The 27,112-nt window shown below is 39.1% G+C and overlaps 1 protein-coding gene across 1 annotated transcript in view; it reads right to left on the reverse strand.

Annotated features, from left to right (window-relative positions):
• Positions 1-27,112, reverse strand: part of nos1 (nitric oxide synthase 1 (neuronal)) — a 61,166-nt gene that overhangs the window by 20,470 nt on the left and 13,584 nt on the right. The window contains exons 4-10 of the mRNA XM_022220349.2: positions 19,496-19,633; positions 8,808-8,953; positions 6,644-6,806; positions 5,452-5,543; positions 2,262-2,403; positions 2,035-2,174; positions 880-1,054 (exon numbers count right to left, since the gene is read on the reverse strand). Of these exons, the coding sequence (XP_022076041.1) occupies positions 880-1,054; positions 2,035-2,174; positions 2,262-2,403; positions 5,452-5,543; positions 6,644-6,806; positions 8,808-8,953; positions 19,496-19,633 (996 nt within the window). The remainder of the gene's footprint in view (positions 1-879; positions 1,055-2,034; positions 2,175-2,261; positions 2,404-5,451; positions 5,544-6,643; positions 6,807-8,807; positions 8,954-19,495; positions 19,634-27,112) is intronic.

Genomic DNA, 27,112 nt, shown 5'->3' on the forward strand with positions numbered 1-27,112 from the left:
AGTTTTTCTGAGTCAAATGCAATGTTTAAATATGTCTCATACGTCTAGCAGGAGCTCAGATTAGTAGTGGTTCATTTTTGAAAATAAAAGGAAACATCTTCTATATATTTCTTCACATCTTTGACAGTGTATCATCAAAGTAAAGACACCTGCGACCTTTCTTTTACTGCTTGTTTTCTTCTTCTTCACTAAATAATTTATGCACAATATGCTGCAGAGAAAAAAAAAAACATAGTGAAGTGCAAAAGCCGAAAGAACTCTTTTTAACTTCAAGCACAGTTTCCGTACTTCATTTATGAGACAGATCCACCAAAGCTGGTACCCATGTGCCCTCAAGTGCTCTTCATAATTGGACCGCTCTGGTTTGGTCTGAGATTTTTGGATGGGAAACACTCTCTTTCACTTGTCTGAGTAATGTGATACATGCAAAGATAGCAGACAGTCTGGTAGCCTAATGATGTGTCTTATCACAAATATATTTATACTGCATGCTCTCCACAAATGCAGAGATTTAAGCTGGCGAATGTTACAGAAGATCTTGTAATGACGTTTGCCCCTCTAAGTGCATATATAAATATACAAGCGCCTATACAAATCAACACATTCTGCATTGTATCAGGCAGGTTTTTTCATGTTAAGCAAGCTTGCATCAAACCACAGCAAGGATTATTGACAAGTGTTGTTAATCAGCTTTCTCCTCAGCGTGCACAATTGGAAGAAGAATGGCATTCTGATTGGATCATTTGGTGACACAACACATGCTCATCTCTTCACAAGGCTTCAGTCAATCTGTGCCTCCAATTCTTTACCCCCCCCCCCCCCCCCCCTCCCCCAACTCTCCCGTGGATCATGAGTCTGTGCTTTGGCACGGCGAACTACCTCCAGAATGTTGTAGCGCGAGCTGTCGCAGAAGTCCCTCACGCCAATCTCTGTGCCCATGTACCAGCCACTGAAGGGGCAGCCGGTGAACTCCAGACCACCGATCTCCAGCAACATGTTGGAAACTGCCGGGAGTCCGTACCACTTCAGGTCCAGGTCTTTGAACCACTCATACCTGAGCGGAGCACACAGAGAGGGATGACGGTGAAGGAGTGCAGCTATTTCCCATAATTCAATTCACTGCATTCCCTACAGAGGTCAGGAAATTGTCCATTTCCACATTTGTAATACACACAGAGCACAGATAATTACCCCAGGGACACATATTACAAAACAGAAGTGCAGCCAAAATAAACATCAACACAAAGAGAACCACTTCTGACAGCTTTTTATTACTGGACAGAACCACTGGACCTCAATCTGCCTCCCACCACTCGGTCCTTCCAGCCTCTAGGGGGATTGATAACACCGCTTTCAGTGTATTATTTGCAGCGCTGGGTCTAATCTCGTGTAATGATGAGACACTGTTGGTGGCGGCGGCCTGTGCCAAGCGGCTGCCAGAGAGGAGGGCCAGCTGATGCAGAGTTCGGAGCAAGAGTTGCCAATTTTTCTGGGGGATGTGAGGGGGAGTCTGGCAGAAGGATCTGTGTGTCGAGGGATTCTGAAGCGCTCTCTGTGGCGTGCAGCGATGTAGCGATAGCTCGGCGTGCATCTTTGTGTGTACCAGCGATAATACCCAATTCTTTGCTGTGATTATGGAAATTGCAGTGCAGCAGCGGCTTAATTCTTAACATCTCAAGGGCATTATGGGGTTTTTTGTACAGTGGCTACCACTGTTAAAAAAAAAAAGTTTTCTGAAAAGTAAACACATAACAATGAAAAACAGGAGGAAGCTTGAAATCTCACTAACAAGCCCCATGGTTACCACAAAAAGCTGGCATAGCAACAGATAAAGCGCGGCTCGCTGTGTTTTCTGGGAATAAGCAGCACAGTTGGAATGTGACGATAACCGAATCAGACTTCTTGGCTTAAAAATACTCCATTGTTTAAGAAGTGTTGTTTAAAGATGTGCAAGTGGGTGGATGTCTTTTTTGTGTGGCCGCCCTCTGTTCTTGTTTTTTTTGCTAGATCCTGTGGATTATGTGCATAACTCACTTTGGGTGTGTGATCGGCACCTCCAGAATGAGGTCTTCGGGGATCTCAAACAGCTCGGGGTCGTTTCCGTTGGCTTGCAGCAGGAGGGGCAGGACGTCAAAGCGACCCTTCGGAGCTTTCCATCCGAGCTGCATGCAGATCTGGGGACCAAAGAGCTACATGTGAGCTGAATGCAAATCGCAACAGAGATGATGAAAGTAAGAATGCTGCAGGGTTGGATTTTTAACCTCTGTGAATTCAACATTAGCAGGATCCCCCAGGATCTGTCCGTCAGGCTGCTTGTAGCCTGCATAACGGATCAGCTGACTGTTCCACACTCGAAAGTCGTGTTTGCCATCTGTCCTCGGAGGGAATATGGTGATGGCCGACCTGCAAAACACAGAAAAAGACAAACAAAAACTGAAATTAAAGTCAGGATTGTTTACTGCAGATACTCAAAGCCCTTCCAAATTTCAGGTTTTTACTTGCTTTGGTTATTTTTTCTGGAAAAACACGAGACATCTCAAGTGTGCAACAACACATCAATAGCAAGATGGTCTCTGCATGTGCTGTTTATCTAGTTAGAGGCTATGCGATAAAGTATTAGCTGATGTATATGGATGTATGCAGATTAATGAACAAGATTGCTAAGACGTGGCTAGCACTGGAAACGTAATCTGCCCGAAGGCGTTTTTAATTATGTTATGTCAAAGGACTCGTAGCAGTGTCAAAGCTTAGCTACCTTTGCTCTGGTCTACATCCCAGTGGTGTTTTAATGCTGCGACCGGGTAAAAGTGTTAATGCTGCTGAGCTGGTTGTAAGTCGCTGAAGAGGGAAAACACTAAACAGCTGGTGTGAATCTGGGACAGTGTTAACAGTCCACATGTGAAGGAAACCAAGCTTTGCATCATAAATAAGTACGTATAGCCATTATAATCAGACTTTATATACAGAAAATCTGCAATTTACTAACTGGTTGTTACGTTATAGCTTAAAAAATAAATAAAAATATGCATTTAGTCAATCAAAATGAAGCAAATATTGTTATTGCATCACATTTTAAATAAATCTTTGTCTGATTAACTATGATGACATAGAAAAATGACAAATTGGGAAGTTATATTATATTATTGAACATTATTCGTGTTATTATTTAACACTCTGAACCCCAAAGACTGATATCTTGGAAAAAAACAAAGACAAACAAAAAACAAAATGCACAATTTATTAATGCCAGCAACGGTTAATACAGAAAGAAACACTGGATTTTGGACTTTACAACAGTCCTTGAACTAATCCTCAGTAATGATTCACTGATTCACTGAATCTGAGCTTAATGTTGTGAATTTTTTTTTTAATCAACGATTCATTTATTCTGCTTGTCTCGTTTAAAAAGTCACCAAAAACAAATTGTTTCCACTAATGAGATTCTGGTCAAACACAAAATAATTCTGTGTTCCTCAGCAGAATCACAAAGCCATTAGTGACTCAGCTGTGACTAACAATGACTTGACAGAAATTCAGGAACAATTCAGCTAAACAGCAGGCTGTGCTTACACAGAGCAGATAGGAGATGAGTAAGGAAAAAGAATAAAATGTAAATAGTATTTCACTTGATTGTTAATTTATTGAAAGTACACTACCGTTCAAAAGTTTGGGATCACATTTTTATTCATGTGCTAACATAGTTGCACAAGGATTTTCTAATCATCAGTTAGCCTTTCAACACCATTAGCTAACACAATGTAGTATTAGGACGCAGAAGTGATGGTTGCTGGAAATGTTCCTCTGTACCCCTATGGAGATATTCCATTAAAAATCAGCTGTTTCCAGCTAGAATAGTCATTTACCACATTAACAATGTCTAGACTGGATTTCGATCGAAAAATCTGATTAATTTAATGTTATCTTCATTGAAAAAAAATGCTTTTCTTTAAAAAATATGGACATCTCTGTGACCCCAAACTTTTGAACGGTAGTGTAGGTGCAGGTAGTTTCAGTAAATCATAACTTATGAGCAAAAAGACTTGAAGATCATTTAAAAATAAGTAATCCATCATCACTAATTGATTTAAAAAATAAAACTATATCATTACCGAAGACAAATGATCAAAAAATAAGCAGCTAATGACACTTTTCACCTGATGTCATTGATCATGCATGACTGGTTACTTCCTACAGCTTAGTTACAGTTTATACCAACTTATTGAAAGATGTGATAATGTATTGCTCAGCATGCATTATCTTTTAGTTCACTTGCAAACTACAGCGCCCTCCGTAATTATTGGCACCCCTGGTTAAGATGTGTTGAAATCCTTAAAATAAATTACATTTTTATTGCAGAAACATACTCCCACACTGAAAATTGTAGAAAAATGTATTATAGGAGAAGATTAGGTGCTGTTTTGTAGGCAAAAGGGGGTTGCACAAAGTCTTAACATCAGGGGTGCTAATAATTGTGGCACACATGATTTGATGTAAAAGAATTATTTCTTAATGTGGGATTTTTTTCCCCACTGAATAAATGCACTTGAATTAAAGGTTGCATTTTTCTCTTTTTTTCCATTGTGGTCCTATATTATTTATAAAAAAACTGAACTTATTAGAAGCTAAAGGACACATCTTAACCAGGGATGAAAATAATTATGGAGGGCGCTGTATTTAAAAAGAAACTTTAAAATCATTCTGATATATTCTTGCATAATAATCAGGTCGTTTTGCTTCAGGAAAAACACATTTTTCACATTACAACGCTTATAATCTCGGGTTAAACGTTGTGTGACCTCTCCTTGCGGCATATTTATATTCTTCTATTGTTCTTCTCATGCTAGCAGGTGATTGAATGAACTAAGCTGCTCCAGAATTGTCGCAGCAGCTCTAGATTCTGTTATTTACATGTCTGTTTGTTTACGTTAAAGCGAGCCAGACCAAGAGAGAGCCGCAGCCTGGATGTTGTTCTGGCTCTTTTCAACATGTGTATCCCGAGCTGTCTTCCGAAGGCCAGGCTAAGTGTAGTAATGAGTCAGAAGCTATCCATCATCCAAGAAGTAAATAGGAGGTGTCACATGTGATTAGGACTTGGCAGAAAGTGAGCGAGTGCTGCGCAGGTCTGACAAATGGCTGCTTGTTAGCAAGGTCTGCCGCCTCACCAGCAGGGCAGCGATTGGTGGTGAGACGCCGACGGATAGATAGACGGGCAGCAGATAGTGTCAGATACAGCGTTAGGAGACGGAGCGCTCGCTGACAGATGGGACAGCGGGTCAAGTCAGGGTAGTCGAAGATGGAGAGGGGTGATGGGACGCATGGCGCGACAGATGGAGCGAGGAACCAGTGTAGTCGGAGGAAAATACGAGCAGAGTTGAGCCAGACAACAAAGGAAAACAAGACTTGGATGGAAGAACTGAGCAGTGTTTGTATGCGTGTGTGTTTTCGTTGTACCTCAGGTTGCCTTTGTTGGTGGCGTACTTGATGTGGTTGCAGATGTAGTTGTACATTCCATGGGCTGTTGTGCAGTCTCTGGCATCAAACACCTGCGAAGCGAACACAAAAATAAGAAATCCAGATTTACACGGCCGTTCAGAAGTTTGGGGTCACTTAGAAATGTCCTTATTTTAGAAAGAAAAGGGTTTTTTTTCAATGAAGATAACATGAAATGAATCAGAAATGCAGTCTCGACATTGTAAACCCTTAGATCCATGAATGGGTCAAAAATTGTTTTCATGCAATATCTTTGGAATGAAAAGTGTTATCATTTCATGTTCCAGCTATTCCTCAAAAAATATGTTTCTGATATCATTCCATTAAAGTTTTTAAAGCTCCCTTTTAGACTTTAAAAAAGTTTGATATTTGTATTACCACCCCAAGCTCTTTATCACGGATAATATCATACGAGAGGTGATGCAATGCACAAACTTGGAGGAAAAGAGTGAAAAAAGTCAACAAAATGGATGTAGACATTCTTATATTGCTGTTCTGTGTAATGTTCTTCTTTTTCCAATTATCAAAATGTTCAAAATCCATCATAAAGTGAAAAATAAACATATTTTAAACATGAAATCGTTCTTTTGTGGACAAAAAAATCCAAGCAATAATATGAATTATTTTTCTTATCCAAAATGACAAAAATGACATAAAAATATATTAAATCTTATACGGGTCGTTTTTGACCAATGTATGGAAGAGTTTAGGATCCAGTCACTCGTGCATCTAAAGGTTAATGTGGTAAATGACTATTCTAGCTGGAAATGGCAGATTTTTAATGGAATATCTGCATAGGGGTACAGAGGAACATTTCCAGCAACCATCACTCCTGTGTTCTAATGCTACATTGTGTTAGCTGATGGTGCTGAAAGACTAATTGATGATTAGAAAACCCTTGTGAAGTTATGTTAGCACATGAATAAAAGTGTGAGTTTTCATGGAAAACATAAAATTGTCTGGGTGATCCCAAACTTTTTGAATAGTTGTGTATGTGCATGCAAAAGTGTTAAGAACTGCATTTTTCTTGTACAAATTTAAGCTAACATCTCTAGACAATGTACAAAAGTGCAGGTCCGTTTTATGTAACTGTCAAATACAGCACGAAGCTTCAACAAAAGGATGCGTTGATTTCAGGTAAACTGAATTCTACCTGTAGTTTAGACCACTGGATCCTCCCCACACATCGGGCAGCGTTCCTCCAGGCATGTTTGGCTCCATAAATGAGTTCAGTGTCTTTCAGCTGATAAGTTCCTGAAGCTTCGATCTCCTTGGTCACCTCCTCTCGCCGGTCCACATGTGCCTTTGAGCCATACCTGTGGGTGGACAGGTATGATGTAATAACAGGTCAAACAGTGGATTGCTATGTAAGAGGTGCTACTTGTATAACTGTACAGTCTGGCAGGGATCATTTTAGGTCCATGAGCAAATGTGGGCTTGTTTCATTCATATCATTAATGAACTCTCTGAACCTCAAAACACGCCTGTGAAAAATTGTCAAATTCACATCCTATATAAGTGTCAGAAACTGTAATTTTTAGCTTTCTGTCATGAGGTACTCATCTTTGACACCCCTTCTGACAGCAAACTTATGCAAATCTAAGCATAAAGCTGTGACGTTCAATCAAAATCACTTATTTCTATATTTCCCATGAAACCTCTGTCAAGTAAACCCTTTGCTGTAACCTGATTCTATAAAAAGCTAAAAAAAATCTCTACTCTTTAGTTCAGTTGTGAGGCCATTATTGACTCAGCGGTAATCAGCAGCCACATGACAAAACCTAGTTTTCAGAAGAGTTTTCACCTGGACTAGGCTGAACTGCAGGCTGTGTTTTCACAGAGCAAACAGCGGAAAAGTCTGGGAACGAATTAAAAATGGAAACAGCAAAATATCTATAGCGTGTAGGGCCATCATTCCTTTTTCAAGTATCGAACACTTGAAAACAGTTTCTTTCGGTATTTGTAAAATAAAGTTCCTTCTAGCCATCATTGTGTTGTTTCCATACAGGTGCAGGATTTGATTCTGCAGCAAAAAAAAAAAAAAAAAGCCCACAGTGAGTTAAAAATCTAAGTGGAGCAAAAAAATGTCGAAAAACTGTTTGGGATTCAGAGGGTTAACATATCTTTAACAAGCAAATACAAACTTTGTTGAAACATTGGTGGCATCTACCCTCTTCCACAAATGTGTGTGTACACACAACAAAAATCCATCCATCATCTATACACCACCAAATCCTCATTAGAATCATGGGGGGCTGCAGTCTGTCCCAGCTGACTGAGGGGGGAGGCAGAGGACACCTGGGCAGGTCGCCATTCCATTGCAGGGCTACACATGTACAGGCAAACAAGCACATTCACACCTACGGATAATTTAGAATTACCAATTAACCTCAGCATGTTTTTGGACTGTGGGAGGAAGCCGGAGTGCCCGTGTTACCCCGCATGCACAGGGAGAACATGCAAACCCCATGCAGAAAGATCCCAGGCCCAGGATGGGACTCGAACCGGGGATCTTCTAGCTGCAAGGCGACGGTGCTAACCACCGAATAAGATCAACCGCTGAAAATTAAAAACAAGTAAATAAATACAAATCTACATTTTAAAAAAACAGTTTATACAATAAGAAATGCCCATTTGAGGCAGAAATGCACTCGTATACCTGTCTGTGAAGATGCTGGGGTCTACAAATTCTTTACTGTCACACATAAAATGGGAAAGTCACATTAATATTTATGAATAAACTGTTTCTTAAAAGACAAAAAAGACTCTCATATTAAAAAGGTTTAGACAAAAGCTACAATTTGAATGGACATAAATGTCAAAGGAAGAACTGCTGTCCAAATAAGAGCGATTTCAATTGTCAGTTATTCAGAAAGACTTTGGGACTTTGATCCAACCAGTTTATCTGACATTGCCAGAGATACGACCTATACAGACTCGTACAGTGGACCAGTGTAACTAGCTAACATACACTACCAGTCACAAGTTTGGATGCACCTTCTCATTTAATGGGTTTTACTGAATTATTTTATAGATTAATACTGAAGACATCAAAACTATAATTGAATACTTATGGAATTGTAAATTTTAAAAAAGTATTCATCTTTAGTATTAATCTAAAGTGTAAAAAATATCACAAATAAATAAAAAGAATTGAATGAGAAGGTTTGTTCAAACTTTTGACTGGTAGTGTACATAAGAGCCACAGCATCAGTGATATTTGCTGCCTCTTAAAGTCTCTCTTTCTGTTTCACTACATTGCAAAAACATCTGAGGTTCATCTTTTCATGCTCTGGGTATTCCCAGGCTGCTCTTGCCTTCTGATGGAGGTGTAGTACTGGTCTATGAAGTCAGTGGCCAGCCGAAGAAGCTCCTCTTTGGTTCGGACCTCGTCTGGCTTGCGGACGTGCTGGTTGGGCATCACCACGGAGCCGATGCACACATTTTCCGTGCAGATTGGCATCTAAAGAGGCAAACAGACGACAGATGAGGGCGTGTTTTCGGGTGGATGAATTTGCTTGTTTTCCCTCCTTCAGCGCCAACATGCAACTCCGGAGCCAGGTGATGATGACATACGGTGTGATTCTCTGGTAATATGTCAGCAAATATCAGCAAAATACACTTCCCAGCACTGAGCAACAATGACAGAAGCTACCACATTTTTGGAGATTTTGAAAAGTGACATTCATTAGTTTGCTTCCAGTAGCCTTCAGGATTCTTGTTTACTCACAGGAGGCATTTCCAGCTTCTATCTGTGTTTTGTCATTGAATGCAAAATGAGCACATCTTTTTAATTAACAAAAGACAGTTTCATCACGAAGCATTTCCTCTCTGTTCATTTCAGTCTGCTAGATCTTCACTCTGCTTGATAGAAAACGGACCGAAACGAAACCGTGAATTATCATGTCTGCAAGAAAATCCCGAGACTGTTTTACTTGTCCTTTTAATTTAATTCTAGAGTACGCCTTTGTGAAAGAAGAAGTCTCAAAGAGCCAAGCCTGTTTATATTTTCTCGCTCAAGAACGCTATCAAGCATCAAATTAAGAGCCACTCTTCACCCCTGACAGAGAGATTTCTCAATCGCTCCGTCTTTTACCCAGGATGGAAGACAAATAGCAGCATTTCAATACGCAAGGCCAAGAGGCGTTTGATAAATTACACCCACTTGTACTGAAAGATTTGCAAATTTACCAACTAAATTCCACTTGATTCAAATAATATGACTTTTTTTTAGTAAATCCTGTATAGAGGGAATATAACTGTTTGATTTTCTTTCACTATATCACTCGCACATGGCTGGCACACTTGTTAATGAATGAGCAACTGAGTGAGTCATGGATTGGTATCCTTCCATTAAGTGGAGACAGGAAGATGGAAAGAGGAACAAAAAAAAGCAAGAAAACAGACAGATGCAAAGAGAAAATTGCTCATAGCTCAGAGCAACCCTGTGTGGTCAGTTTAATATGATTAGAGTTGAAGTCAGCTGTCGCTTTGGTTTGCCGTCACCAGCTTGGAGAGAGAACGAATGAGTGAGCAGGAGAGGACGACGGCAGCGATAACGCAGGCGTGCAGTCCAAGAGGAAGCTTGACAATGACCCCGGCGGTGCTAAAATTGGCTTGTTACACTGTCCAAACAGTCAGGCGTGGGCCGGCAGTGTGTTCAAAAAAAATATAGAAACTTCCCTCTGTGACCCCTCCAATTTCAACCCTCACTCACACAGAGAGAAATAAATCTGCCAAACAAGACAACAAGCACAACATCACAGTCAGTCACAACAGAGTAAATGGGAAAGGAAATAGAGTAAAAGCACTAAAGGAAGCACACACATAGATGAAACATTCAGCACTTTAATCTGAGCTATTATATCAATATCAGTTGCAGTATTTGTTTCGAAAAAGTTTGCATCATGTGTGAAGTTTCAATTTCATGTGGAATATTTCAGTTTCAGATGCAATATTTTAATTTAATACGCAGTTTTTCAGTTTCATGATTGAGTTTCGTTTTCAGGTGCAGTAGTTAAGTTTAATGTTTGATGCGCAACTGTAATTTTCATGTTCCCTATTTCAATTAATGTGCAGTATAGCAATTTGATGTGCAATATTTCACCTCCAGGAGCAATATTTCATTACAGGGGCAATATTTCAGTTTCATGTGCAAATGTAATCATCATGTTAAATAATACATTTTCAGGTGCAATTTTTCAGTTTTAGGTTTCATGTTGAATATTTCAGTTTCATGTGCAGTATCTCAATTTTAGAGGCAATATTTCTTTGCATGGTGCAATATTTGAAGTAAATGTTTCGAGTGCAATATTTAATTTTCCTGTGCAATACCTTAATTTTGGGGTAGGATTAAATACGTTTTCTTCCTCCTACTTCCTTTTCAGGCATTCTATGCATATGTTACCATATTGGAATGTTTGTTTTTGCATTGTTATTGAAATCGCCTGAAATGAATGAATAAAAAAAAATTCATATGGAATTGTTCAGTTTTGTATGTAATATTATGGTGTAATGTGCAATATTTCACTTTCAGGTGCAAAAACTAAGTTTAGTGTTTCATGTGTAATTGGAACTTTCATGTTCAATATTTCAGTTACTTTCAATATTTCACTTTCAGGTGCAATATAGGTACAATATTTCAGTGTCATTTTTCATGTACAATGTATGAAGCATTTTAATTTCATATCCGATATAGGATTTCAAGTGCAATATTTCATTTCAGAGGTAATTTTTCAACTTCATTTGCAATATTTCACTGTATGGTGCAATATTTCAATTAAAAGTTTCATGTGCAACATGTAGTGCAATATTTCTAATTTCAGGTTTAATATTCCTTTTTCATGTTGAATATTTCATTTTAATGGCACAATGTTACTTTACTAGTTGAGAATCATTGCCAGTACTTCTTATTTTTCATATTTTAGCTCACTTTAGCTTTTTTAGTTAAACTTTTAGTCATTTATTACACATCCAATCCCTTTCCATTAGGGATTCATTTCTTATATTGTTGTAATTTTTCTGTGCAATATCTCACAAAGAACTGCCTTCAAGATTAACAAAGCTCTGTGTTTTCTATCCTGTATCTTTCCATCTACACATATATGCCTATATACACACGTGGACAAAATTGTTGGTACCCCTCAGTTAAAGAAGGAAAAACCCACAATTCTCACTGAAATCACTTGAAACTCACAAAAGTAACAATAAATAAAAATTTATTGAAAATTAAATAATCAAAATCAGCCATCACTTTTGAATTGTTGATTAACATAATTATTTAAAAAAAACAAACTAATGAAATAGGGCTGGACAAAAATGATGGTACCCATAACTTAATATTTTGTTGCACAACCTTTTGAGGCAATCACTGCAATTAAACGATTTCTGTATTTGTCAATGAGCGTTCTGCAGCTGTCAACAGGTATTTTGGCCCACTCCTCATGAGCAAACAGCTCCAGTTGTCTCAGGTTTGATGGGTGTCTTCTCCAAATGGCATGTTTCAGCTCCTTCCACATATGTTCAATGGGATTCAGATCTGGGCTCATAGAAGGCCACTTTAGAATAGTCCAACGCTTTTCTCTCAGCCATTCTTGGGTGTTTTTGGCTGTGTGTTTTGGATCGTTGTCCTGTTGGAAGACCCATGACCTGCGACTGAGACCAAGCTTTCTGACACTTGGCAGCACATTTCTCTCCAGAATGCCTTGATAATCTTCAGATTTCATCGTACCTTGCACACTTTCAAGACACCCTGTACCAGATGCAGCAAAGCAGCCCCAAAACATTACTGAGCCTCCTCCATGTTTCACCGTAGGGACAGTGTTATTTTCTTCGTATGCTTGGTTTTTGAGTCTATGAACATAGAGTTGATGTGCCTTACCAAAAAGCTCCAGTTTGGTCTCATCTGTCCAAAGGACATTCTCCCAGAAGCTTTGTGGCTTGTCAACATGCATTTTTGCAAATTCCAGTCTGGCTTTTTTATGAGTTTTGTTTCAGCAGTGGTGTCCTCCTTGGTCGTCTCCCATGAAGTCCACTTTGGCTCAAACAACGACGAATGGTGCGATCTGACACTGATGTACCTTGGCCTTGGAGTTCACCTTTAATTTCTTTGGAGGTTGCTCTGGGCTCTTTGGATACAATTCCAACGATCCGTCTCTTCAATTTGTCATCAATTTTCCTCTTGCGGCCACGTCCAGGGAGGTTGGCTACTGTCCCGTGGGTCTTGAACTTCTGAATAATATGAGCCACTGTTGTCACAGGAACTTCAAGCTGTTTAGAGATGGTCTTATAGCCTTTACCTTTAAGATGTTTGTCTATAATTTTTTTTCGGATGTCCTGGGACAATTCTCTCCTTCGCTTTCTGTTGTCCATGTTCAGTGTGGTACACACCTTTTCACCAAACAGCAGGGTGACTACTTGTCTCCCTTTAAATAGGCAGACTGACTGATTATGAGTTTGGAAACACCTGTGATGTCAATTAAATGACACACCTGAGTTAATCATGTCACTCTGGTCAAATAGTTTTCAATCTTTTATAGAGGTACCATCATTTTTGTCCAGGCCTGTTTCATTAGTTTGTTTTTTTTAAATAATTATGTTAATCAACAATTCAAAAGTGATGGCTGTTTTTGATTATTTAATTTTCAATAAATTTTTATTTATTGTTACTTTTGTGAGTTTCAAGTGATTTCAGTGAGAATTGTGGGTTTTTCCTTCTTTAACTGAGGGGTACCAACAATTTTGTCCACGTGTGTATACATATATATAGCTACAAAGAAAAAAAACAAGCCAAGAGATGATAATAGCCAACAAGCGATGACAAGAGAACAATAAAGATGAGACAGAAAAACAAGTTGAGTAAGAGGTGACGGACTAAAAGGGGGGAAATGGATGAGTAGAGCAGGGAGCGTTAAAAATAAAACAAAGGAATCACTCGTGCTCCAGCACGTCCGCTCATCATACTGCTCTGGGCATTCATGCCAGCCAGCTGTCCTTTTCGAAAAAGACGGATCATCCTCGAATACAGCAGCGTCTGTGATATATAATAAATCTGAAGATGCTATTACAGGCCATTCATTGGGATGCACACAACAGCCCGTCCGATAAGTCACCAAAGTAATTAGGCTGCTGTTTGCTGTTTACAAATGGCTGCAGTGTTTTGGAGGATGAATGCTTAAACAGTGGGCCTCACCTTGTGCTGGATAGACTGGCTTACTAACTAGAGGAAGAAACTGTGGCTGCATGATAAAATGGGAAAAAAAATGAATGGACAGAGCAGCCGAGGAATGAAAATGTATCACAGAAATACTTCTTTATGATAATGTCTTTGCAAGTGGCTGAAACTTGTTAGTGTTTTTCTCTAAAGTATGAGCAAGGAGGGTAAAAAGTCTGAGACCACTAGTGGGGATACCGGTCTAAATTCAATATTAAATACTTTTAATTGCATTTTATACCAGCTTGAGACTCTGAGTGAAATGTTGAGCCTCAAAAAGTGAATATGGATTTCAGAACATCTTTGTATTTGGTGTTTCAGTCCTTTTGCTTGAATGACGGCCTGCACTCAGACTGGCACCATCTTCATTGGTCAATAGTCAGGTGACCATGGAGGAAAATCCTCGGGTAGTTTTTCAAAGCTTTAAGGTGTGTTTGGTCTCATTATCCTGCTGCAGTATGAATCCTTGTCCATAAAGATGGAAACCAGAGGCTGTGACACGTCTCTGAAGAGTGGAATCTGAATGAAAGAACTCTCACGGTCATGTTTCATTGTGGGTTTGATTCACTGCAGCATCACCATCTCTCCTGTTTGTCTCCTTACATACATCTCTCTGCTACAAATCAAACTGGGATTCTTCAATAAATAAAACATTTTCAAATTATTCACTGTTAAATGCTGTCTTGTTCCCAAGTATTCAGCACCGGTCTCCCCATTGAGAAGTGGCTTAGAGAGGCTCCTTGTCCTAAGAGACCACAACTAGACAACTTTCTTTTGACTGTACATTTCACTGAACAAAGCTTTATCTGTTGATCTACTGAAGTGACTACAACTGAGGTGAAGTATTCTACATAGGATAAAACTGGTTAAGGTTCTATAAAGCTCTAGTGGTTAAATACCTGGCACTCTCCAAACTAGTTTTTGAACTGAAGAAGCTTCTCGGATGAGAGGCGAAACGTCTTCAGGATCACAAGAATAAGTCTAGTTGCCTGAACTAAACCCTTCACCTGAATATGACCTGGATAAATGAGAACCTTCACAGACATGTACTATAAAGCACTTTAGAATGTCAAGGCCTAGTTATGATTTCCGCATCCCTGTGTTCTGACCGTTGGGAACAACATTAATAATAGGCCTACTATAGCGTAGATATGGATAGCTCAGAGGAAAAACCCATGGGACTGATGTGATTTTGCACTTTTTAAAGGCTTTAGCATCCGGTTACAGATTGAGCTGTAGCACCAGGTCAGTGACTATTCCTGAGGAGTGTCGAGAACAGTGGGCGGACACAGCACAGGGCTTGTAGAGAATTTAGAACTTCCCATTCTCTTTGGGCAACTTAGAAATCAAAGCACCTCCAAAGTCCGGCACCGACTACTTTCAACGTTGTTAATGCCGATTTCTAAAGGTGTGGTTGACGGAGTACATCCACACACAGTCTCTCCTATAAACAAGCATTTACTTTGAGATCCACAGTTCCATCCTCTGTGGTGATGATGAAACTTCTGTCACATATATAGACTTGTAGACCCTTGCAGACAGGTGAAAAAATAAACTGGTCTTGAGAAACCTTTAGTCTTGCCATGAACTGATGCTGAGAAAGCCCCTCATCATTTGGGATAATAGTTTGAGTTCAAACTCTTTTACATGACGTTACGTATTTTGTATACACTACTGTCCAACAGTTTGGGCTCACTTGGAAATGTTGTGGGTTTTTTTTGATGAAGGTGACATTAAATTAATGAGAAATACAGACATTGTTAATGTGGTAAATGACTATTCTAGCTGGAAACAGCTGATTTTTAATGGAATATCTCCATAGGGGTACAGAGGAATATTTCCAGCAACCATCACTCCTGTGTTCTAATGCTACATTGTGTTAGCTAATGGTGTTGAAAGGCTCATTGATGATTAGAAAACCCTTGTGCAATCATAAGCTTACGATTTTGAACCAAACACAGCTATTTTTCTAACATTAACCAAGTCTAGCCCAGTTAATATAAAATACCAATGATGCATTTCTATATTTATTTGGAAAACATGCTGTGAGGATTGGATTTGACATGGAAAACTACTGACATCCTCAGTCTGAGCTGTACTTTAGTGTGTAAAAACATTACACCAATATCAACGCTGTCATTGTGTGAGAGTTAGCATAACATGTTTACCATTAGCTCAAAGCAGAAAGTCCGAAACTACTGTGTCCATCAAGCAGGATTTTGGACACAAATTCTGATTCTCTGACAACACAATGTGGGAGAAAAGGCCATTATTCTGCAATGGTTATGAAATCGTCTGCTGCTGAGGCAGATCTTGGACGGTGGGTTGGATGAACTGGTTCTGTTGTTACAGATTCATGAATGCATCAGGCATTTTGAGCAGAAATATCCACTAAACGTCACCTACTCAATTTCTCATCACTGTTTTCTAAAAATGCTGAGTCACTGCATGGCCATGTGAGCTGTCCCCATACGGCATGTCACCGATATGCTGCTTTGTATTCTGAAGGATTCATTGTTTCATAAGCTTTACCCAGATTTATCCAACCCTCCCCTACACACACACACACACACACACACACACTTTCTGGCTAAATAGTAACGAGCTGAATCACCAACAGTTCGGGCAAACGACTCCTAATATATGAATAGTTAGTGAGAAGTGGAGAGAAGGCATGCCACACTGTGCTTTTATTCTTCAATCTACTTGACTTGCAAATTACGTGTTGGTAAGTTTGCAGGCTAAATGTTTGTTCAGTCTTCCAAGATACTGTTTTCAATGTTCATCAGATACTGTTCAAGTCACAGATATCATACGTGTCACCTTTGTTTGCTGGCTTACAGTACTGCAGCTGTGCACATCTGCGACGTACCAAAACTGACGCACAGGACTTTTGCCTTTCATGTATTTGCCCTGTTAAATCGTGTTATAATGGCAATCTGGGGTCATATTTAGACATTGTGATATGCCACTAAATGGTATATTCCATTTCCAAATCAAATTTAGTAGTATCAGTGACATACATTTAAAGTAATTTACTACACGGCCAATTCCAGTGTTATCTTTCTGAAGTTTTACTCACAGCAATAAAAACCAGCATACATGGTTGTTTTTCTATTATAGTGTTTGATCTTGCTGGCCTGTGTCACTGCCCAGCTGTGAGTCGCGCATGCGCCAGCGTAAACCGTTTACAACACGCAAGATCCGCCATCTGTACTGGATTAAATAAAAGCCACAATCTATGGTAAAACCATTGACCAAATTCTCACGGTCTGCAACATATGCTGCGAGTGGACCAAGTTCACCACGGACCTCAGCAGAGAACTGGAGGAACAGTGGATGAACCAAAGACAGAAACATCTGTCTTTTGTTCACATAATGATAAAGCTGAAAAAGTGTGAGTTATAGTAGCAATTCATCTAAATTACAAAACATAACCTATATGACAAAAATAACAGTAAGCTAGCGATAATATACAACAGAAGTGAGTACACCTCTGTGCAGCACAACTTAAAAAGTGAAATGATTTAAAGTTGTAACACCTCTAAATAACTGAATTACTGCTAAGTTGCCAGAGTAGAGATTGTTTATGGACAACAAAAATACACACTGTAGAAATATCATCCTAAAAAAAGACCCGGGAGTACAAATCCAATGCAACAAAAATGACGCCGTCACATAAGTTAGAAAAGCCTGTGAAAATTTAAACAAAATTTAGTACAGTTATGATTTCCAATCAGTCTAACTTCATGAACACAGTAAGAATTACTCACACACTCAAATTTTTGCACTTTTGGACCTATAGACAGTGTCTTATCTGCATGCCTACATCATGGCTTCACATCGAAAGAAATTGCCAGAATTTTTTTCAGAATCTGACAGTGAGATTTAACAAAGACGGAGAAGGATACAGGAAGATTGGAGACCAACTACATATCTGCCGAAACACAGTTGCAACAGTAATCAGGAGATGCTAAATGAGCCATAGTACCACCAATCAGAGCTGCAGTAGTTTTCCTGACATGACATCGTGGGCAGTGCACACCTTGCACAATTTAGCTTTGAAAAACAGATGACCAAGCATCTCAGGCTTGGCACAGTGGTTATCAATAGAAAACAGAGTTCCTGTGAAGCTCAGACAGTGTGAAGGACACTGAACAACATCAGCTTCTTCTTAAATATGGCTGAAGAACATGAAAAGAACCCTGCGGAATATTGGGAACACATAATTTGGTTAGGTGATATCAGGATAGATTTGTTCAGCTCACACAGGGTCCTACATGTTTGCCGGAAATGTGGCCAGGACGACCACAGTGAATGCATAGTCCTGACAGTGAAGAACAGCGGCGGGAGTGAGACTGCACGAGCACAAAAGGTGTTCAGGTGATCACATTTTTAGATGCATCATGACTTCCTGTGGATATACCAAAATACTGGCTGACTGGATGACTTCCAGTTTGCAGATGCTTGGTGGAGGATAAATATTCCACCATGATAATGATCAAAAGCCCAAGAGTTTCAAACAAATAAAAATAAAAGACAACTATGACCTGGACAAAGGTCACTTGATTTGGTTTGGAGTCTAAAGAGAAAGGGAGAGCAACAGTTAAATAAGAACTGTCTCTGAATTAAGGCAAAACATCCTTCCAGAAATGAATGCTACGCTGGTATTCTCCATGTCAAGAAGAATGGAGTCTGTCCTGAGAAATAAAGTTTGATACATGATGTACTAAAAAGAAAACAAAAATTTAGTCTGTTATGAAAAGTGTATTGATTTTTGTTGCACTAAGTTCCTACTGTGTGGTCTGCATTTATAACATAGTAAATCTACACTGTTAAGTTTATATTCTTACATAAGAACAAATAGCCTACTGTTCAGTTTTCAAGAAAAGCAATTGCTGCAAGGTGAATTTTTTAACATTTAAGTGTCTTTGCATATGGGTTCTAGTCAATTCTGCAGTATACTATATATACACACTTTCTACTGTATAAACCTCTCATTTGGGATGATTTGTTTGTGTGATTTCAATTGCAAAATTAACAATTTTGAGTTTGGAACATGTGATTAATCTGTAGATTTGACGTTTTAGTAAGTTGCCACTTTGAGAAATTGTTTTGTTTTTCTCCCTTGTTTTTCTAACATGTATAGAATGGCAAAAAAATAATCACCACATTAATCAGTTAGGAATATAATCATTACTTGTAGCTCTAGAGAGCCCTGAAGAGAATTCAGAAGGTAAATATCACCAGACTAATCACTAACAGTAAAAGCAAGAGTCGTCTAATGTATGAACGGTTAGTGAGAGGCAGAGGCACGCCATGCTGTGCTATTATTCTTCAATCTACTTGACTTGCAAATTATGTGTTGGTAAGTCTGCAGGCTAAATGACTGTTCAGTCAACCAAGACACTGTATTTGATGTACATCAGTGCCTTTAAGACACCGTTAAAGTCACAGAACAGGAAACAGGCACAGGAAGTCGTAGTTTTGAGGAATTGTGCTTTTTCTGAACAAACAGGTGAAGTAAACGCAGAAATTTAAACATTTGTTTTCATTGCATGACTGGATGTTGGGGCATTGCATTATAATTGCATCATGTGGGTCACTTGGTGTTGAAATTCAGTGATGGATGTCAAGACGTGGAGAAACAATAGCACTTCGGAGCCTTCATACCTTTTCAACAGCGACACAGAAACCCTAGGATGGCTTGAATCGTGACATCAAATTTGTTCTTCTCCTTTCAGCAGCCTGCATTATGCAACTATTACGTGGACTAGTTTCCATGTGTCTTACCTTGCTGGAGTTGTGGTGGAGCACGTCGCTGTAGATGGTGCCAGTCTCCCAGTTCTTGATCTTTATGAAGCGGGGGCATTTGGAGGGGCTGCCATTCTGCAGCGACTTAATGGGCGAGGTCCTGCCCTGGGCCGGAGGCTGCAGAGAGCACACACACATTTACACATGAGTCATTATTTTATGCCTTTGCGCTGCATCTGGCTAATAGGTTCTGACCCGTGCGACACTTTTGGTGCAAGCTGGATAAGTTGTTTATGACTGGGAGTCATACTAAAGTAAGCTGAAAAGTGACGCAGCCCGCCCACTGCAAGGATGAAGTGGATTCGAATGCAACAACCGGACATTGAAAGGAGGGTTTAAGATCAGAACAAAATGAGTTTCAGCTGCGCGGTCTCTGTGGACTCACGGTGGGAAAATTGGTTTGTCATTGTGCTTGAGCCCCTCTCACACAGACTTATGCACAGAAACCATTTGCAGTCTCTCCCACCTCCATTTCTGTTTTATTTTCCGCTGCGGGACGAAGGCAATCCGCACTGATGGTGAGCTAACTCTTGGTTTACTGAATTTTCCATGCTGTCGCTATTGACTGATGAATGCCTGCAATTTAACCCCAAAGCCAACTAACTGCAAGCTTTCCTAGAGAAAGGCAGCGAGTGATTGCCCAAGATCAGAGCAATCAATCGCACACCTTGGAAGCTCTTTCATCATCTGCCTCTGCATTGTTAATCATACCATGGAACGGCTTCTGAACAACAGCGGCACAATCATCGCGCTCGCCGGGGAGACGAATACCAACGGTGTCAGACCAGAGGAGCCTTGGTGCCATTTCGTGTCCTCTCAAACAGCACAAAGAAATGAGGAGGTTTCAATAGAATTTGATTTTTGCACACACAAAGAGCTTGGGTCCCGTGTGTTTATGCTCCAACAGCAGCAAACCCCCGCCGTGCTGCTCAGATATGACACATGGTTAACGCTGAGTTTGGGGACAGGAAGAAAGATCACTGTTCCGTAAAGAGGCTCTCAGTCAAACAGGCAAAGAAAATCAGAGAATTAAGGCTTCTTGACGTAAAGAGTGGAGCAGTTGTGTGTTTTGTGGATATACGGCTGGCCGGTCACTGACCAAAAGATAGCTTTGGCATTTAGATTTAGGACTGTTTTTATATTAATGTCACATTCAGAGAATCTTGAACAACTTGTAAATGTCAGTGTATTGTTTTATTTATACACATGGAATTACTGGACTTTTGCAAGAGGCAGAACAACTTTGGTTGTAATAAACACTACAGACAGAGACTAAGATGGATAAATAGTGTAATAAAGCAGCCAACCAAACCAAAAACACAAAAGCATAATAGCAATAGCTAACTTAAATTTTGTATTTTGTTGCACTTTTTTAAGTTACAGTTGCTGACACAGTCCAATTTTTTAGCTCAGTACATATAGAAATGACTGAGCTTCATCTAAATATATAAAATATATTTAAAAAAAGGGGGGGGGGGTTGGCAATTCTTCTGCAACTTGATGGCAACACCTTTGACCAATCGCACTTGAAGCACTTTTTGCACTTACTACAGGTTTTTCCTTATGTCTGAATTCTTGCTTGTGTTGTACGTCGCTTTGGACAAAAGCGTCTGCTAAATGAAATTGTAGAGTTGTAGAAAAAAAATGTGTTTTGTTGGGTTTCATATTACATGAAAAAATGTGATGTCTAAGTAGAACATTTAAAGGAGTTCATCATACATGCTGCTTTCCACAGGATCTGGGGATGTTTAAATTGAAAAAGTCACCTGGAAATTGCATTTTCTGTACTTCAAGTATGAGTATGTAGAAGTATTTCTCTCCATTATAAAGATACTACACACCAGATCAATATGATCATGAAGCAAAGCAGTTTTTGTAGTATAACTGGAATAGCTGGCTTAAATTCTATGTTTTGTTGCACTTTTATAAGCAACAATTGCTGACACACCCTACTTTTTAAGCTTAGTACATATAGAAATGAATGAGCGTCACCACAGACTAATATTTTGTTGATTTCATGCAGTATTTAAAAACTAAGTCCCATTTCTAACTAGAACATTTAGAGGAGCTCATCATAGTTGCTGCTGTCTGTTGGATGTGGAGGCATTAAAACTGAAAATGTCACCTGGAAACTGCATTTCCTGTAATGTACTTAAAGTTTAAGTACATATAAATGTAAGTACTTTTCTCCATTGCAAAGATATTATCCACCAGATCAATGTGATCAGGAAGCAACATGGCTTTGGTTGTAATAACCATTGCAGACAGAATCAGGACACACACAGAAAAATGTGTAAGAAATAATTTGGTTTGTCTTAACCAAACTAACCCCCCCAAAAAACACACATCTCTAACCAGAACATTCCAGGGGAGTCCATTGATGCTGCTTTCTGATTCCAATTTAGACAGATAAATAAGTCTGATCTCAAAACACATCATAACGTTGTCTAGAGTAACATCAGAAAGAGAAAACAAAACAGAAAATTGATGATTTGTTTGACTTTTCTTGCCTTTATCTACACGAAGCTGAAATTTGTGATGTTTCATCTAAATCACTTTAGTCTACGTGTGTCATTGAAAAGTTCATCAAAAATAAACTGGCTGCTCCAATCATATTCTGTCAACAATTAAAAATTCTGAGCTCCTCAGTGCAACCAATTCTCCACGACTGGCTCAGCTGCAAAATTCTGACGTCTAAACAAACAAAAAAAAAATCAACATCTGGAAATTTAATTTTCTGTTATGTAGTTACAATATGCACCAGATTGTTCCAATCAATATTTTTTCATCCATGCATCCATTTTCTTATTCGAGTTCGGACACGGTGGCGGCAGACTAAGCAGGTCATTCCAGACATCCTTCTCCTCAGCATCCTCCTGGGGAATCCTGAGGCGCTCAGAGGCCAGATAAGATATGTAATCACTCCACAGAGTTCTATATATACACCCCAGGGTCTCCTCCCGGTTGGACGAGCCTGGAAAACCTCCAAAAGGAAAGCCCCCTGAGGGCATCCTAATCATCTGCCCAAACCACTTCAACCGTCTCCTTTTGACACCAAGGAGCAGCAACTCTGCTCCCTCCAGACATCCGAGTTCCTCATCTTAGCGCTCAGGCCGTAGCTGAGGATCTTTCGCATGCCACTAAGCGTATTCAGAACATATTCTTCTACTCCCAGTCAAATTTCACCAAATAAACCAGGTACAAGAAGCTGGAGGCTCAGGGTATTTTTTGCTGAAAAGACAACCAAAATGGGATCACAGCTGGGCACATCTAAAAATGTATGAAAAGGATTTGCTTCTTTGTCCCCACAAGCTCAACAGCAATCTATCCGTTTTCAATTTCTTTTGGGACGGAGCACGGAAATAGTAGATTTCAATTTTTCATCTGAATTGACTCCAAGAACTTTTTCACTATTGATCAAGTATCTCATCCCATTCATAGCCATGTTAACCCTTGTTTTCCATGTAGTTTGAATTTAATGTACTTTCTTTCATAGATACAGATAAATAGATAATTCATTTGTACTTTGGTAAATTCAAGGTATCCAGTAGCTCACATAAATGCCTTTTTTGTAATGTTTGGCTTTGTAACCATTTACAAAATCTTCCCAATATATTTTTAATTTCTAAATATGCTATGTAAGTGTAATATGCTCAAACCTAACCCTAGACTAACCCTTCACCTTAAACCAGGCCAAACTTAAGATTTTAAGATCCTGGAAAAATTGTGCCTTGACATATAGGGTTTATGATTTTACTGCATTTGTGTGTATTTGTGCAGCAGAAATCTAGTCTTTAAACCACTTGTCTTCCTTTTTAAGTGTAAATCTGGCAACATATATGAACCATTTTAAAATGCAAACAGCTTTCCTCCAATTATATTGCTTAATTTGTCTAGAAGCAATCAAATGTATATGTACAACAAATTGCATGCAAACCTATTAGAGTGCAAAACAGTAAAGTGCATCAAGTCAGAGGTATAGAAGTACAATATAAATAGTGACAGATTCAATTGTTTATATGGATTAAACTATCAATTATTGCACTGTATTTATTTTCCCATTGCTTGTTCAGTCTCCTCACATCCAGCTTTGGTGTACACCAACCTAATTAACGCCTTTGTTGTGCAGCTTATTTCAGATTTGGAAGAGCTAGACCACCTTCACTTTTTCATAACTAGTGTCTTGTTACACACGTGGACAAAATTGTTGGTACCCCTCAGTTAAAGAAGGAAAAACCCACAATTCTCACTGAAATCACTTGAAACTCACAAAAGTAACAATAAATAAAAATTTATTGAAAATTAAATAATCAAAATCAGCCATCACTTTTGAATTGTTGATTAACATAATTATTTAAAAAAACAAACTAATGAAATAGGGCTGGACAAAAATGATGGTACCCATAACTTAATATTTTGTTGCACAACCTTTTGAGGCAATCACTGCAATTAAACGATTTCTGTATTTGTCAATGAGCGTTCTGCAGCTGTCAACAGGTATTTTGGCCCACTCCTCATGAGCAAACAGCTCCAGTTGTCTCAGGTTTGATGGGTGTCTTCTCCAAATGGCATGTTTCAGCTCCTTCCACATATGTTCAATGGGATTCAGATCTGGGCTCATAAAAGGCCACTTTAGAATAGTCCAACGCTTTTCTCTCAGCCATTCTTGGGTGTTTTTGGCTGTGTGTTTTGGATCGTTGTCCTGTTGGAAGACCCATGACCTGCGACTGAGACCAAGCTTTCTGACACAAGGCAGCACATTTCTCTCCAGAATGCCTTGATAGTCTTCAGATTTCATCGTACCTTGCACACTTTCAAGACACCCTGTGCCAGATGCAGCAAAGCAGCCCCAGAACATTACTGAGCCTCCTCCATGTTTCACCGTAGGGACAGTGTTCTTTTCTTCGTATGCTTGGTTTTTGAGTCTATGAACATAGAGTTGATGTGCCTTACCAAAAAGCTCCAGTTTGGTCTCATCTGTCCAAAGGACATTCTCCCAGAAGCTTTGTGGCTTGTCAACATGCATTTTTGCAAATTCCAGTCTCGCTTTTTTGTGAGTTTTTTTCAGCAGTGGTGTCCTCCTTGGTCGTCTCCCATGAAGTCCACTTTGGCTCAAACAACGACGAATGGTGCGATCTGACACTGATGTACCTTGGCCTTGGAGTTCACCTTTAATTTCTTTGGAGGTTGCTCTGGGCTCTTTGGATACAATTCCAACGATCCGTCTCTTCAATTTGTCATCAATTTTCCTCTTGCGGCCACGTCCAGGGAGGTTGGCTACTGTCCCGTGGGTCTTGAACTTCTGAATAATATGAGCCACTGTTGTCACAGGAACTTCAAGCTGTTTAGAGATGGTCTTATAGCCTTTACCTTTAAGATGTTTGTCTATCATTTTTTTTCGGATGTCCTGGGACAATTCTCTCCTTCGCTTTCTGTTGTCCATGTTCAGTGTGGTACACACCTTTTCACCAAACAGCAGGGTGACTACTTGTCTCCCTTTAAATAGGCAGACTGACTGATTATGAGTTTGGAAACACCTGTGATGTCAATTAAATGACACACCTGAGTTAATCATGTCACTCTGGTCAAATAGTTTTCAATCTTTTATAGAGGTACCATCATTTTTGTCCAGGCCTGTTTCATTAGTTTGTTTTTTTAAATAATTATGTTAATCAACAATTCAAAAGTAATGGCTGTTTTTGATGATTTAATTTTCAATAAATTTTTATTTATTGTTACTTTTGTGAGTTTCAAGTGATTTCAGTGAGAATTGTGGGTTTTTCCTTCTTTAACTGAGGGGTACCAACAATTTTGTCCACGTGTGTAGTTGTATTTCTCATATTGATCCAGAAAGTTATTTATTTCGTTCTCAAAAGTGTTTATCTGGTGCCTCTATGGGTATTAACTGAAAAGGACATATTCATCTTGAGTGACTCAATAAGTTAAGACATAAGTGTTGTACGTAATTCCAGAATTACTTTCTACTGAGCTTGATAAATCTTTGGGGATACAAGTTTCACTAACTTTTCACCCCAGTGTCATTGAAATTTCAGGCAAGATGCTAGCGACAGTTGAAACTAAGAATATGTGCTTTTTAGACATTTAGCCTCTAACCTGAGCACCAGCAGGGGCTGTGTGGGGCTGCCTAAATACACAAGTACACAACTACATCATCCACAAACAGTTTCTGTTTGTCTGCCATTTTCAGTCCTCTAATTGCATCATTCTGTCTTCTTCTATGAGCTAATGGTTAAAAAACAATTGCAGAGACGGAGACTCAATAGGCAGCGGCGGCCAGTTGGTCACTCGAGGATAAAAGATTCTCAGAGTTCCTCATTAAATCTTCAATCGTGCTGATGGCCTTCGATATAACCTTTTCATTCTCTGGCTTATTGCCTCAGTGAAGGCAAAAATTTTTCATAATTTTAATAAGAAACCTCCACGAGCCGAAGGCTTTTTCTGCGTCTAGACCCACTCTGGGTTATAGATCCGATTACCAGCAGGGTTCTTCAAATATTGTCCTGAGTCTGTTGAGTCCAAATGAATCATTTTTTTTAATCCATATTTAAAATCAGTGGTAGAACTTTTATTTTATTTTATTTTAAAAGTTTATTTTTATTTATATTTATATTACGGTTACTGTACTAGTAGCCAAGATGGAAATAAACAATTCATGACTTGCATTTACTGATTGTTCTACAGCTTATCTTTTCCAGTTTGCTGTGACTGATACTGTTGCTTCACTCTGTTACATTTCTCTTTCAAGCAAAAAGACCCAATTAAGTGCAGAACAGGTGTCAGAGCATCTATTTATGGTTTAATAGCACTCTGTCTAAATCCATTTGAGCTGGGGATTTGTTTCATTTAATTCTTGCTTTGCAGAGTTTGGGTATTGCTCTTGTTTTTCTTTAAGTAAAGGCAGGTTAAATGATTGTAAAAATGTTTACCTTTATTTTCAACCTGTTTCAACCATTCAAGTTTTCACAGATTTTTATGTCATGAACATCTTGATATACGGTATATGTTAAATTATCAGATCTCTCATGGAGTAAATTCGGTTTTTGCCTGTGGTTTATGCAGCATAAATGCCACTAGCTATGAGTTTCTTCATGTTTTTATATGTGTACATTGACTATTTTCTAAATTTGAGGGAATATGTCGATCTTTTTGAGCTCCATTTCAGTTTTTCTATTAATTTTTATGGAATTTTTGTGCTTTAGGTTGGGTTGTTTTAACTTTTTCTGAAGTCTACCCAGTATTTTTTTTTTTTTAATTTCTTGAGCCAGTTTGTCAGAGAAATTAATTTACTCCTCATTACTGCTTCAAACTCACCCTAAAGCAGCCAATATACTCCAAATAGCCATCACTACCTTTAGCTGCATGCTCAACCAGTGTTTATTACCTCTGCCAAGGAGGTTATGCGATCGGGTCCGTTTATTTATTTGTCTGTCTGTGTGCGTGTCTGTGGACAGGATTTCTCGGAAACTACTTGTCGGATCTTCATGAAATTTTCACCAGAGGTGGATCTTGGCCCAGGGAAGACTCCATTCAAATTTGTGTTGATCCGGTTAAGGATCTGGATTCTGGATCCGGATT

Source organism: Acanthochromis polyacanthus, chromosome 7 (assembly GCF_021347895.1).
Source record: "Acanthochromis polyacanthus isolate Apoly-LR-REF ecotype Palm Island chromosome 7, KAUST_Apoly_ChrSc, whole genome shotgun sequence".
Classification (NCBI taxonomy): Eukaryota; Metazoa; Chordata; class Actinopteri; family Pomacentridae; genus Acanthochromis; species Acanthochromis polyacanthus.